The sequence below is a fragment of the Rattus rattus genome, chromosome 1 (genome assembly GCF_011064425.1).
Source record: "Rattus rattus isolate New Zealand chromosome 1, Rrattus_CSIRO_v1, whole genome shotgun sequence".
Taxonomy (NCBI): Eukaryota; Metazoa; Chordata; class Mammalia; order Rodentia; family Muridae; genus Rattus; species Rattus rattus.
In genome coordinates, this window is record NC_046154.1 from 134,702,232 (window position 1) to 134,716,934 (window position 14,703).

General features: G+C 43.5%; 1 protein-coding gene across 1 annotated transcript in view; it reads right to left on the minus strand.

Annotated features, from left to right (window-relative positions):
- Chd7 (chromodomain helicase DNA binding protein 7) overlaps positions 1 to 14,703 on the minus strand; it is a 179,208-nt gene that overhangs the window by 36,513 nt on the left and 127,992 nt on the right. Inside the window, exons 8-13 of the mRNA XM_032906136.1 lie at positions 9,319 to 9,433; positions 6,323 to 6,406; positions 4,819 to 4,956; positions 4,603 to 4,724; positions 4,024 to 4,267; positions 2,773 to 2,949 (exon numbers count right to left, since the gene is read on the minus strand). Coding sequence (XP_032762027.1) covers positions 2,773 to 2,949; positions 4,024 to 4,267; positions 4,603 to 4,724; positions 4,819 to 4,956; positions 6,323 to 6,406; positions 9,319 to 9,433 — 880 coding nt within the window. The remainder of the gene's footprint in view (positions 1 to 2,772; positions 2,950 to 4,023; positions 4,268 to 4,602; positions 4,725 to 4,818; positions 4,957 to 6,322; positions 6,407 to 9,318; positions 9,434 to 14,703) is intronic.

Genomic DNA, 14,703 nt, shown 5'->3' on the forward strand with positions numbered 1-14,703 from the left:
CAGAACATATACTCACTGAACCCTAGTGAGATGGCCTAGACAACAGCAGTCTCTACCAGGTCTATCTCTCAGGAAAGCGCTTTAAACATGAGGTGAAGCAGTTTGATGGGTAGATTACCACCATCACGAGGCTCACAAAGCCTGTGCAATCTGCAAATGAGTTCGAGGTCTTCTAGACTGGTAAGTTTCACAGGCCGTGACCTCTGATTTTCCAAAGTCCTGCATGACTTTATCAAACAGCGTTTGAAAGTATCATCACGGACCGAGGAAAGACTCGCAGGGGTGAATGGGGAACGGTGGCCCTGCGGTGTTGACTGTCTCGGAGTGATCTCATCGCCTTGCTCACTGGTTTCAGGTCTGAGCACTTAACTTAGTCAAGGCCTTTTAGGTATGCTCATTTCAAAGGAAACTTATTTGGGTAAAGGAGCCCCTGGTCTCATGCTATTGGGTATCACGCACAGTCTCCTCCAGGTCAACGGACAGGTGGAGGTGCACCTGCCTTGACAGCACGATTGCGTTCATAGTGCGGATGAAGAATGTGAACTTAATTCCATTTTAGCAACACGTTTTTGTGTGGAGCCTCCTGTTGATGTATGAGGGGACAACGGAGTCAATGAAGACCCATAACAACTTCACCGCAGCCCCTCTTTGTTGAGGGCTTCCCTTCCAGAGTTCTATGGAGGATGGTGTCAGCCATGACTACCTGCACACACAGCTCCATTTGTTTTGTCATAGAGGAGAGGCAGATACCCAGTAGTCCTCTTTTCTGCCTTGGAGAGCATCTTCATCAGCTCGTGCTCACCTTACTCCACTTAGTCTAAGTGTCGGCAACCCCTAGGACCTACAGCACTGTCTGGAAAACACCGCTCCTCGCTGGGCTACTCTGGCAAGAGCACAGGTTCAAACGATGCTGAAGTTAGGATCAAGCACCAGTTGGCTATTCTCAGCTGCATCAATACAAGCACATTTTGACTTTGAACAACAATGATGTCTTCTGCCTCAAACACATCTCTTCTGAGATAGGTCACTGTAGATTTCCAGTGCATCGTCTAAAAACACGCTACAGGAATAATGGCTGTGACAGTCAGAACACCCAATGACTGGTCTCCCACTGCGAGGGGCAGCCTCGCCATCCCTGTCTAGCTCAGTGAGGAAAACATTTATTATTTCCTCTATGTGCCATTATTCGTAAAAAAGTAAATAAATATTGTGATATGTAACAGAAAAGTTATTTCCGTGCCATATTCTAATCCATTAATAAAACATTAATTTCTATAGCATCTCAAAAGCAAGTAATTCCTTGATGTTGAGAGAAGTAAATACATTTCTCTCACCAACAAAAGGGTGCTATACAATGAGAATCTACTATTTTGAGACATAGGAGCTAATAATAGATCACAACTTAAGACAAACTCAGTCACATGACTTTAAGCCTTCAGAAACAGACATACAACTGTCTCTTAGTGGGTGACCGTGAAGGCACACCTCCGCTCTGAAGATCGTTACACATGTCCTGAACATCTGTGTTTACCTGCAAAGAGAGGATCACTTCCCTGCGCTGCTGGACCATCACCCGGGGAGATCCCTGTGCCAAAGACTTTCTCTGCTTCTCTTAAATGCTCATCTACAACAGACTGGCTATCAGATCTGGTGAGCTGCTTTCCAAAAGATCTAGGACCTTGTTAACAAGGTGTTTACTTGATAGAAAAATGGGGGTGGCAACCCTAAGTAGGGGAAGAAAAAAATCAGTCAATCTTCTTTCCCTTCAGCAAAACTAGATTTCGCTTGTTTGTAATTGAAAGAATGGCTGGATGGTCCAACCCCCTTGCAAAAACTGTGACAGAGAGCTCTGAAGTTCTTTTCAGTAGGCCCGGTCTTTAGAAAAACGAGTACAGCCCTGAACACACAGGTTCCTTCCCATCACCCACTCTCCGTAACAAGAGATCTTATCAATCTACAGAAGCTCGCAGACTCTGCCAATTCATTCTGCCTGCAGGGTAGCGACTTTCTTTTTCAAATGTACACTAAAAGTGAGAGGCTGGGCTGGGGAGCAGGCTCAGCAGATAAAAACACTGAGTTCAGTTGCGGGAACTCACATGGCGCAGAGAACCACGCTGTCCCCTCACTTCCACAATTACACCGTGGTACGTGTGCAACCTCAACACGCAAGTAGATAAATGTTGGGGGGAGGGACGAACAAATGGCCAAACTGTCTTGAAAACTATGGAGTGAGAGGGAAATCAAGGACAGCAGAGCGTGTAGCAACTTCTATCAGAGGATCGTACACATAGCAGCAGGCACAACAAATAACCAATTCCTGATATGCTTACAACTTGTTACCGGCAATTATTCCTACGGAAAAGAGAAATTTTCCAATGCCAAAGTAGGAAGGCACGGCTATTTCTTTGGGAAAATAAGATAAGCGTGGTCTAAAACCCTGGAACAAATGTGAGGCCTCCAATACCACAAACCGCAGCAGCCGTAGAAACTGAACAGACGTCCCGGTCAACTAACGGACAGTGTACACCTACAACTGGCCCCACAGGAGCAAAACCGCATGCTGGGAAACGTGGCCGGGCTGTCCTCACTGAGGCAGTGCTGGCCCGATGGTTAATGACACGGCAAATATTTGAAATTGACGTCGGTCAAATTATCATGACCACGCTCCGCTGAGATACCAGCAGACAGCGGTCAGGGAGGCAGCGGTGACTTCTGAACAGCCTAGTCTAAGGGGGCCGACGGGGTGTGCGGTGCCCTTCCCGGGTCACTAACCAAGTCCATCATCTTCAGTCCCTCCAGAAGCTTGCAGTTCCTGTTCTTCAGCCTGTGTGCTTCATCGATGACCACGCAACGCCAGGGGATATTGCGCAGCTCGGGGCAGTCGGTCAGAATCATCTCGAACGTGGTGATGATGGCGTGGAACTTATAGGACCCCTTTATCACTCGACCCTACGGGAGCACAAGACACCAGAGTCGTTTCACAGGGCTGGCTGTGTTCATACGTTTGACGTTAAATAAAAGCTGCTGATATGTATGTATTTAACCCTTTGGAGACCTCTGCGTTTTAGGTGGCGCTGTTTTCAAGTTTCCAGGTCACAGCTGTTTCAGTTAAAATAAGAATTTATGACATTTCCTTTTTAAAAGAGACTGGAGAATGCTAGAAAAATTTAGGGTCAAATTTTCTTAGAGATCACGTGTAGAAAAGTGTCTTTAAGTCCTCCAGTCTAGTCGCAGCCCACAGAGCCTAAAAGGAAGTTGAGCGCTAAGGTGACTTTAATTTTTTTTATTTTTAAGTTTCTGTAACTTAATTTTTTCTGTGTTTTATTAACATTTCTTGTAAAACACTAACATTTTTGAAATTAAAAGAAAAAAAAATCCAAAGAGGATGAACCTTATAATTTCTCAAATCTAAAGATAAAAACAGTATTCTTTTTTTCCTTTTAACTATAGGTCACACTTTGTATGTAAAGAGTCTTTGTATATAAAGCTGCCTTATTTCCAACTATTGGACATCTACCACTTAAAGATTACCCACATTTTAGCACACGCCATCCCCTGTCATGCATGCACAATGCTGCTTTATTGCTAATATTAGGCAGTGATTACAAGCAGTTAACTACGACAAGACAAAATCAGAACAATTACAAGAGCAAAGTACTAAACCCCTCTTTTTTGGCATACTCTAATTTTTATAAGACTTGCTATTTTTTTGCTTCTGGTCATGGTACAATAAAATGTTCCCTCTGGTCTTTTTTTTTTTTTTGGTTTGGTATTGTCTTGGGCATACAAAATAGAACTAAGTTATTAATGTGTCATAGAGTTTTGTGGTCACCAAACGTTAAGTAAAATTATTCCTTATAATTAAACAATCAGAATGACAAATGCTAAAAACAGATAAGAAATCTCCAGCAAGTTTCTCGAGTTAGCAAACTCAAGGCTTCCATCCCCAAGTCCCAGAGATCTGAGTCTTCAACCCTCTAAAACATACACGACATGCACAGGGGGCACGCCCCACCATCTTACCTGGGGATCTTTGAAGTACATTTCATACAACTGAATGGTCCGACGACTAGCTTGGCTCCCGTGATACACAACCACGTTCAACTCCGTCCAGGTTCGGAATTCCCTTTCCCAGTTGGGGATCGTGGACAACGGGGCAATGACTAAAAAAGGGCCATGGATTCCTTTCAAATATATCTCATAGAGAAATGTAATGGACTGGATGGTTTTTCCCAAACCCATTTCATCTGCTAAAATGCAGTTTCGCCTTTAGGGAAGAAAAAAGACAGGAAAACTTCGTGATTATTAGCTGCTACTCTCTCTCCACAGGATAAACACTCTGCAGACGTATACCCCATACCTATCCCTCAGCTGTTTTCTTAGTTCAGTGAAATGTATGTCAGAGAAAATCCTCTAACAAACAAATATTGCTTCTACATGGATCTGCCCATCTCTGCATTAATTTACTTGGTAAATAAATTAAGTATATTCCAACGGTTGAGTTTCAAAAACGTACCACAGCATTAAGATTAATACTCCCCACACTGCAAAGGATCTGAGTTACAGCATTGATTGAAAGCAAAAGGAAATACGTTTACATACATGTTGTACCAATTGAAAAGTAGCCAGTTTACTCCCTCCAACTGGTATTCCCTGAGTTTGTTATTGTTTTTGTACTCCCTGGAACTCTCCGATTTCTTCCAGTCATCAGCAGGAGGTCGCTCCTGTTAAATACAGTAAGTCCCATTAGTGGTTTCTCAGCGGCTTCGCCACTGTGCGACGCCCAAATTAAACCCTTCCCCGGGAGCCAGTCCTCACCACGCGCTCGGTCTCCGGCTCCCTGGACATGAGTTTTTCGAACTCTTCAATCTTTGCTTGATCTAGGTCCTGCCTCAGCTCCCATGTGCTGTCTTCGTAAGGGAGTGAGCACCACTTCACCAGATAGTGAGTCACGGGCTGCGCCAGGTTCAAACAAATCAGAACTGAAGTCATTGACCAAATAAATATTATATTATTAAGGAAAAGACATGAGCTCTGCTTCCCTGATCGAGACAACACCCCCAGCACTGGGGAGACTGAACTGCCCACGCTTTAAAATGATAAGCACTGAAAGCAGCCTCCAGTGTACACTGGAAAGTGTATTATTGGGTATCAATGGGGAAAAAAATTGGCTTTTTATCTGAATCGGTAGTTCATGACCAAATATCAAGGAGTAGCTAAGGAATACCAAAAAAGCCAAACCAATGTCTAATTTTTATGTAATCTAATTATTCATCAATTACATGATTTGGATTTATTATAGTAAGCCATCTAGCACATTTGTTTATGTAATTGAACAGTTGCTTGAAGAATGAAAGAACAGACAAATCTACTTTGTCTTCAGGGGAAAAGTGATACTGCTTGCATTCGGCCACATTAAAATGGAGGCTATGAGTCTCAGAAGACTGCAGGGCGATCTGAGTCAGTGGGAACTCTCCTTTTAGAGAAGGCTTGGTTCTGTTGATCTTCAGTTCACAGAGCAAGGCACACTGACTCGCCCAAATTATCTGCTGATGATGTAAATATGCAATGGGACAGTGTCTTTAAGAACAACTGAGCAAGACAAAGGTGTGGAGGGCGTCACAGACACGGTCTTTGAAATGCTGCAAGATTCATTATTACACAGAGTTTAGAGTAAAAGGGATGTTCCTCGGAGGCTCTCCCAAGCCAAGCAAGAGCTTAGCACTTACACAGACAGCTCAGTTCCACGGAGAGGCTGGGAAGGCCAGAGCTCATGGCGGAGAGGTGCACAGTGATGGGGACAAGCTCAGTCCCCATCCTCACTTCCCTATCAGATTCTTTTATAGTCTCGGAGGTTTATAAAGCAACACGAGGAAGCCAGGTCTGGGGGTCTCAAAAAGAAGTTCTTTGTGCTACCCTCAAGGCACCTCACGAACTGAAGGGCACCAGCTGTACCAAGGCTGTCCAGTGCCAACGAATACTAACTCTCTTCCACCACAGGTGTGCTATCAATTCCACAGGGAAACTCTGTGCTCCATAACACATGTACACAAAATCTTTTGAGGTCCTTACTGACCAGGATAGAATTATGACATTTTAACGTTGTTCAGATTGAAAACCGGTTAAAAGTAAAACCATTCGGATTGAACATAAAAACTATTTAGCCCTATTAACTCACAAAACTAATTACAAATCATTAAATTTCAGTTAAATATAGGCCAAAATGGAGACTCTGACCAGGTTCAGGCCTTGATTTTGTCCCTTCTGTCAATACATGTGAGTTGCCTGAGCCCCCCTGGGTAACACAAACGATCTCTGTTACCTCGCCCCGGTCATCTGTGCTCCGTGCAAAGTCCATTATCCGGTCAACTTCCACATAATCTGGATTGAAAAGATCATCCTCAATCTGTTCCAAAGAGGAAAAAGGCTTAAACGCTCACGCATTCATTTCTTCAGAGACACAGAAGTTCACTTTGCACTAGGCAATAATATTTTGGGCCACAGTGACACAAAATTTGTATTTGACATCTTCTATTATATTAATTGAAATGCTACAATTTAACAGAATCACTCCCCGTGAGGAAATCAAACTTCTCAGACTTTGTTAACTGAGTATTTTAATTACTGTGTGAAACCTTCTACTGTGAGGGAATGTTTAAGAATATTTCAAATGAAGTGTGAAATTACAATTCACTAATGGGCAATCCAAAAGGCTTATGGCATGCAATACATTTAGCATTCTCGAAAGGACAGTCTGCGGCGAAGAGTCAGAGCCACACACAGGACGTGCGAGCGCATCTCAGAACGCTGTCAGGCACCACGTACAGAATGTTAGCAGAAGCCACTAACCCCGAAATCAGCGGGTTTCACATTTGACTGTGAGCGTGTTGGAAGGCCTTGCCAATCGATATTCCTACCTCATTTAGAACAACAATCTCCCGCTATCCCTAAACATTCCAATAACTTATTTGTGCTGAATGCTGAGTGTTTGGGGAAAAGAATCCAAAGTAACCTTAAACAGAGTTACTTAACTAGTTTAACTAATATGCTAGCAGTATTTACAGAAGCAAAGTAATACTGCTTGCTTGGAAAGAATACGAGAACGGGATATGGGTCAGGCGAAAGAACGGACTGTGGCCATGGAAGCTATAGGCCATGTCATGCTCTAAGAAGCCCACGTCTGTGAAAATTCTGACCTGAGTCAGAAACAAAGACGCATGGTTACATGTGCTTGCAGATTAGCTTAGTAACCCTTTGCAATGCTCACACACAAAAGGTGGCTTAGTCAGTTATGCCTCATTCTTTGTCACTCTGGCTACTGGACCCACTTAAAATGTCCAACCTGGGTGCTTTGGACTGTGGATTAGGAACCAAACAACGCAGACACAAAAATGTGGCTCTGCTGCCTTCGGTTTTTCCAGAGAGGTGAGCGGTAAGAAAAAGAATACACTATAGCGGTTATCGGTTTAAAGTGTTAACGTTCCGATGAAGTTAGCTTTCCCAAAGCATCTGGGTTTCGGTCAATAGCGTGTACAATTATTTATATACAATGCGCACAGTAAAATACTCCACGAACTAGCCTTGGATGCCACAGGCTCTTTGAAAGACCAATTCCTTTTCAACACGAGCTTTCGTAGCCGATACCCAACTTATTCTCTCCCACATCCCTTCCCAATGAGGGGAGCGCTCTATGCCATCAAGCGTATGACAGACTTCCTGGCCTAAATGTTATTTCTAAATAGACTGTCGGTTCAGGAGAGTCAGGAGGCAGAAGCTTCAGCGAAGACTGCAAAAGCAGCCATAGCCAGACATCCTAAGGAACAGAGTCAGGGAAAGTGTGAAGCCATGGTCACTGAAGTGTATGTAAAAGAAGGGGTGGACAGGCTGTATTTTTTTCTGCTAACTCTCACGCAGGATAGAACTAAGGTTTCTAAGCTGCCATTTTACCAGGATGCATCCTGGGTACAAGTGACATATGCGGACAACACGTTCAGAGAAACAGGCTGGATATTAGGGCCAGGCACAGTTCCCTAAACAATGTGTGACTACAGGAGCCAGAGTCCAAGCGAACTTAACAAACGGGACCGTGATTTAAGGATGGGAAAAGCTCACACTGAACTTCCCCCTGTCCCCCCTGCTGAACCTCACAAAAGGTCAACAGGACATATGGCCCCTCTCTCTAGTGATGCTGTTCACCCAGGGTCCCAACCTTTCAGCTTAACTTTCATAAAGAGGGGGACAAGAAGTAGAAATGCACTTTGTTTTCCAGGCCAGTCTTTCAAAGAAAAACCATTCTAATGGTCTTGTGGGTAGGAGAACTGAGCTGCACCCAGGAACCCGAGCCTCCCAGGATCAAACACCCATTGCTACAGAGGCAGCAGAGCAGGAGGGTGAGACCAGAGAAAACAGAGCCAGCCGCCCCAGGCGCCCTGCAGCTACCCTGAAGACAGGCTCCAGAAAAGCACACACTCGACCCAAGTAAGACTCTTGTGGGCTCCCATGGCATCAAAATCCTTACCCATCTCATCTTCGCAAAAGGCAAACATGAAAGGCGCTGTCCAGTAGTCAGCATTCACAGCCCTATCCTTTGCAGCTTATATCTAGTTATTTACTCTTTATTTACTTTTTGCCTTTTGCCCCTGTCGATGTGGAAGGACCGAACCCAGAGTCTCACACTTGAGCAACACGAAACACCTGGCTAACTCCTTCAGAACAGCTAAGAAACCATCAAGTAATCTCTTTCAAAGTTGGTGACCTCGAGTCCAGAGAGCCAGCTACGTACTTGTGCAAGCATCCTCTGACACATAACTGATCGTGTCGGGAGCTGGTCCTCTCCTCCAAGCAGATCAGATATCTCTGTCTATCTATAACTGATAACCTAGAACAAAGAGAACCAGGGTAGGGGACACTGCCTACCCTCTCTGCAGTGCTGCACAGCATCTGTTTGGTGACCCCGGTAAAAGGCACAAACTTGAGCGACCGCCATTGGTCCCCATCAGCATAAACGGAAGCCTTTGCCCTGTTCTGGGCAGACCTCTGTCTGCTTTGTCCATTTCTCAGCTGCACACTCACTGTACAATATTAATCACACCTTTACACCAACACCACATGTCATAAGAGCCAGCATTTTCTAGACGAAGACAACAGGAAGAATGAGAAACTTCCTGTTTACAAATTTTAGTGATAACAGTTAACCAATATGCAAGTAACAGTACCAAACCAGTCTTTGGGACAGTTTCTGGTCCAAAAATTCAAACATTGGGATATTTAATAAAGAAAACATTTCAAGATTCAAAAACTAACCAGGTTATTTCATACCTCTGAAAGGAATTTGCTCTGGCCCTGTTTTGATTTAAACCGTTTTATCTTTTGCTGAATCCTCTTGTCTTTTTCCAGATCTTCTACTGATGCCCATTGACAATGAAGATAGGAGCTGGAACAGGAAAAGAGCGCTCTTGAATATTCAGAGAGAAGTCATCCATTTATGTCTTACTAAAAAAAAAAATCATCAAAAAGATCACTCACACACACACACACACACACACACACACAGACACACACACACAGACAGACACACAGAGACACACACAGAGACAGACACACATACATACACTCACATACACACACACACACACACACACACAGAGACACACACACACACACACACACACATACACACACAGAGACACACACACACTCATATACACACACATACTCACACACACAGACACTCACAAACATACTACACACTCACACACGCAGGCAGGCACAACACATACACTCACATACACACACAGACACACACACTCACATACATACACACAGAGACACACAGACACAAACACACACACACACAGACACACACCCCTACTTAATGATAAACGATGGTGCCAAGCATGACCCAATATAGTCACTAACATTTGAAAATAATTGAAAATCAATAATGTAATAGAACTGAAAAATTGCTTTAGGCTTTATCCACTGCCCATTAGAAACCAAAACCAAAAAAACTTAAAAGATTAAAATCAAACAATCAAACAGAGAAGAGCCCAATAACAAGTTGTTTTCCTAACTTGTTAGGACCACATGTCAGTATCAAACAATGAGTACTAAACGGTGGCCTTAATTATGAAATGTTTTGAGCCTTTTAACTTTGAGAAATAAGAGTTTTATCAAATTAAAAGGGTTTAAGTTTAAAGCCCCAATTCCTTTGGGGACAAGGGGAGTAGTGCGTCCCTAACTCACACAGGGCCTATGCACAGGCCCTTACCATTAGCCAAGGTGTAGCTCTGGTTCCAGCCCAGGCCCCTCCACCATCACTCCTGTGCTATTAGCTTGTGTTCTTCTAAAAGCTTGAAACAATGTTGCTTAAGACCTTTCTTTACCTTCCTTCACCTGAACATCCTCTGAACCCTCCCTTCTGCTTCCACCTGACTTACAAGCACAACACTTGCTCTTTGATGCCTTCCGCACTGTGCTGCTTTGGGCTATTTGATAGTTTGGTACTGTGTTGTCCCACCTGCCCATCACTGCCCCAATAGCTACCATCGCCTTGTTTTTCTTTCTGGTGATGGCATGAAAAAGCTGATGCTAAGCACTGGGGTCCAGGCCTGAAATCGTTGCCCCTGGGAGGCAGAGGCGAGACGAGAGTATGTTCAAGATCAGTGTAGGTGACATAGAAAACCCCATCTTCAGAAAACTAAGGGGCAGGATGGAGCTCAGTAGCAGACGGCGTTGCAAACATGTGCAAGGTTCTGGGTTCCGGCTCCCTCATCACTGAGACTGGAAGAAACCGGTATATTTGCATCTACAACTCTTCTAGCATCAAGACACTGCTACAGAGTAGCAAAATATCTCCGAAACCCTTTTCTATTGATATCTGTGTCCTAATATGTATTTTCAGATGTAGGGCTGATGAAACACTAAAGTGAAAGAGGAAAGTATTTTAAACAGGAAAGCTTTACATAGGTAGGGATTCGTATAACTCTCCCCAAAACCAAACAGAATGTGTGCATGAAAACATGCAGATAATTATCATGAGTAGTAAGGTAACAACTACTGTACTGTCTGCTTCCAACGTGGACGGATTTCTAGTAAGTAATTAACTAGCGCTACAACCATAATCAGAAAACATCAAGTGACCTACTCTTGCTAACCTAGGTAGCTGAGAGAGAAAAACACACTGGCAGGTAACATTTTGCCTTGAGAAGGGGACAAAGACATATGGAGCCACTAGAAAGGCTCCAAGCTCGATACAAGCACTTGGGCTAGCACAGGCTGGCCCTGCTCTGCCACCTGCAATCTGATGTTTTCTGTCAGAGACTCCAATGTCTCCCTTGACACTGATAACTCCTGGAGGGTCAACTGGGGAGGAGGAGGAAAGGAAACAGAGTCAAAGGCTGCATATTGTCTCTTGTTCATTAAGGCAACAAAGTAGAACTCTCTCTCACAGACTAGCTAGTACTGAAAGCAAGAGGCAAATGCTCATGGACTGATCAACTGTTAGAAAGACGCACTGTTAAATAACCTCAACAAAGCCTTACAAAAAACAGGGCTTGTGATTACATCGAAAAACAAAATTTCTTTTCGAGACATAACTTTAATAATATTTATATGTAATGATAAAAAAGATGGTACAAAGGGGAAATTAATTAGATCTATTTCTACATGTGAGTGAAAGGTTCGAAGTAAAATGCTAGCAAATTTCCCATACTGTTTTAAGAAGACAGCAGATGAGCCAGCAAGAGGGCTTAGTGGAAAAGACGCTCACCACCAAGTCTGGTGACCTGAGTTCAATCCCCATCGTGAAAGGGAAGAACCAACTCTTACAAGCTGTCATCTGACAGACAGACTGGCAAGCAGACAGACAGACAGCCTCCTGAACCCCCAGATGGGGAGAAGAGAGGAAGAAAAAAAAAAAACCAAGAAAGTAGATTTACTACAGCAACGACACGGTTGGCTTAGTGTTAGGAAGTCTATTTTAAAGTATACAGTGTTGATATATGTAAAAAAAAATAAAAAATCACACAATTACTCCTATTGGTGCTGAACCTTGCTTTAACAAAATCCAACACTTACAGCAGCTGTTTTAAAATTCAGGATACTAGAACTGATTGTTAATTCATTAACATAATTGACTATCTAGGCTTTAGCCATAAAGCCAGGTCTTACCAGACAAGAGACTCAACAGAGACTTTCCCACAAAGATCAGGGGTAAGGAAGGCATGGATGTCCACTATTTAGCAGTATCATATCTGATGTAGCCACCAATGCTGTTAAACGAACCATCTCTATTTGCAGACTACATGATTATGTACAAAAAAACCCACTAACAGTTCAGAAAACTGATTTAAGGAATAAAGCAATTCAGTAATGTAAAAGAAAATAAAATTGGCACATGGACGTTAATAAGTAGACATCATTCACAAAAACAGCCAATGAGAGGGCATTACACTTGCTCAAAACTTTCGAAACAGCAACAAAGACAAGGGATTTAGCTGTCTATTTAACACAAACTGTACCAATGTCCACCATGAGATGTTTACGCGCTCTTAAAAGGCTGAACCCACTAAAGGGACTGTCAGCTTTCTGTACATTACCATCGGTATTCTACAATATAAATTCGCAAGTGTAATTCAGTGTAGAGAAAAATGTAAGTAAGCATTCTCGTGGGATTAGGTAAGTTCACACAAGACTGCTCATATACAAATAAATATGCAACAAGACCCACAAAAACATTACAAACAGGGAGCATCTAGGAAACATACCAGATATTAAAGGACACTAGACAGTTCCCAGGCTGCTGAGACATGAGGAGAGAAACTGATCACAGGAGCGTCTTCCTGGCCCTCAACACTCGTCTGATTAGTGCGTTAACTCACAAAACGCAAGCTGTTTCTGCTTTTGTTTGTTTTGGTTTTCATCAACTTAACACAATCTAGAGTCATTTGGGAAGAGGGAATCTCAGTTAAGAAAACACTCTCCAAAGATTAACCTTTGGGCGATGCCATCTATGGTTTGGTGGTCCTGGGTGCTGTAAGAAAGCAGGCTGAGCAAGCCGTGAGGAGCAAACCAGTAAGCAGCACCCCTCCACAGCCTCTGCTCCTCTCAGTGGACTGTGATTTGGAATATGTAAGGCAAATAAACATTTTGCTAAGTTGCTTTTTGGTTACCGTATTGTACCATAGCAACGAAAACCTTAACTAAGACAGATATTGGTACTAAGCTGTGGGGCATGCTGTGACAGACCTGCTCATGTGGTTTAGAGGAGGAGTGTGGTAACAGGTGCATTCTGGGAAGGAAAAAACCACTGAGTGCTCAAGAGTTCAAGAGTTCACTGGGCAGATAAGAGTGTTGAGAGCTATGCAGACGGTGGAGGCCTGGCTTGTGAGGTTTCAGAGGGCAGTTCGAGAGTCCCTGAAACATTATTGTTGCACTGTTCGGTATTGTGGTTCTGGTCAGTTGGGGCTGAAGAAATGGCTGTGATAAGGAAGAGCCCAGCATGGCTGAGGCGAAGCCTCCTGGCGAGTGCTTCCTCAAGGTCGGCAAGCAGGCGCTTCACGGTCCAGAGGGCGCCGAGGTTAGACATGATGTCTATGCGTGAGGGTCTCACATGTGACACTAGTTCGGAAAGCATGAAGGGGTCGTGGGAATGGCTGAGTGCCGTGGGCAGCCAGAAAAGGACATGAGTGGAGGTGCAGTCAACAGCAGAAGAAGCCACAGAACTGAAGGGGTCATGGAGTAAAGCAAAGGCTTTGGTGCCATGTGGCAGGTCAGAGTCCTTGAAGAGAGCCTAAGAAAAGCTATTGGTAAAAGAGTGGCACAGTCACGTCACAGATCTTAGTGTTTTGGAGATGTGGGTACCATGGGCTGGCTACCAAGGACAGCAACAGGTATGGAGTGGAGCCAGGTATGGGGTCTACGACAACAGCTGGGTGTACTGTAGATGGCACAGTCAGAGGTAAAGCTGCTTAGCCCCTAGGGAGTTTAGAAGATCATCAAGCAGTGGTTCTTGACCTGTGGGTTACGACCCCATTGGGGGTCGAATGACCCTTTCACAAGGGTCGCCTAAGACCATTCTCCTATCAGATATTTACATTATAATTTATAACAGTAGCAAAGTTATAGTTATGATGGCAACAGAATTAATTCTATGGTTGGAGGGTCACCACAGAATGAGGAGCTGTATTAAGGGAATGCGTTAGGAAGCTGGCCTAGAACGAATCCCACATGTAAGATACTGAATTTATTGCCCTGCTGGACTTCAGTTTTGCTTTGATCTGATTATAACTGTGCCCTGTCTTCCTTTTTAAAAATAACTATATAACTTAACGTTTCTATCTTACAGAGTCAACCATTAAGAGTGTTTGGAGTATTTTAAAGACAATGGACATTTACAGAGGCTTTTACCTCTAAGAGACTGGACATTCTAAAGACAGTAAACTTTTAATGTACTTGAATTTTTATACACTGTGGGGCTTTATAAGTTGGAATGTTTAGTACTGGGATATCAATATCAGTATGAGATCTCAGGGATGAATGAGAAGGGAAAGGTTGTGATTTAATAAGCGATGTGTTTGTATATCAAGTTAAGAACGGGGTCTATTGTGGGTCTGTTTCTTTGGTGTTTCTGTTTGACAACTTCACAGAAGCTAGAGTTGTCTGGGATGAGAAACCTCACTTCAGAAAATGTCTCCATAGCTT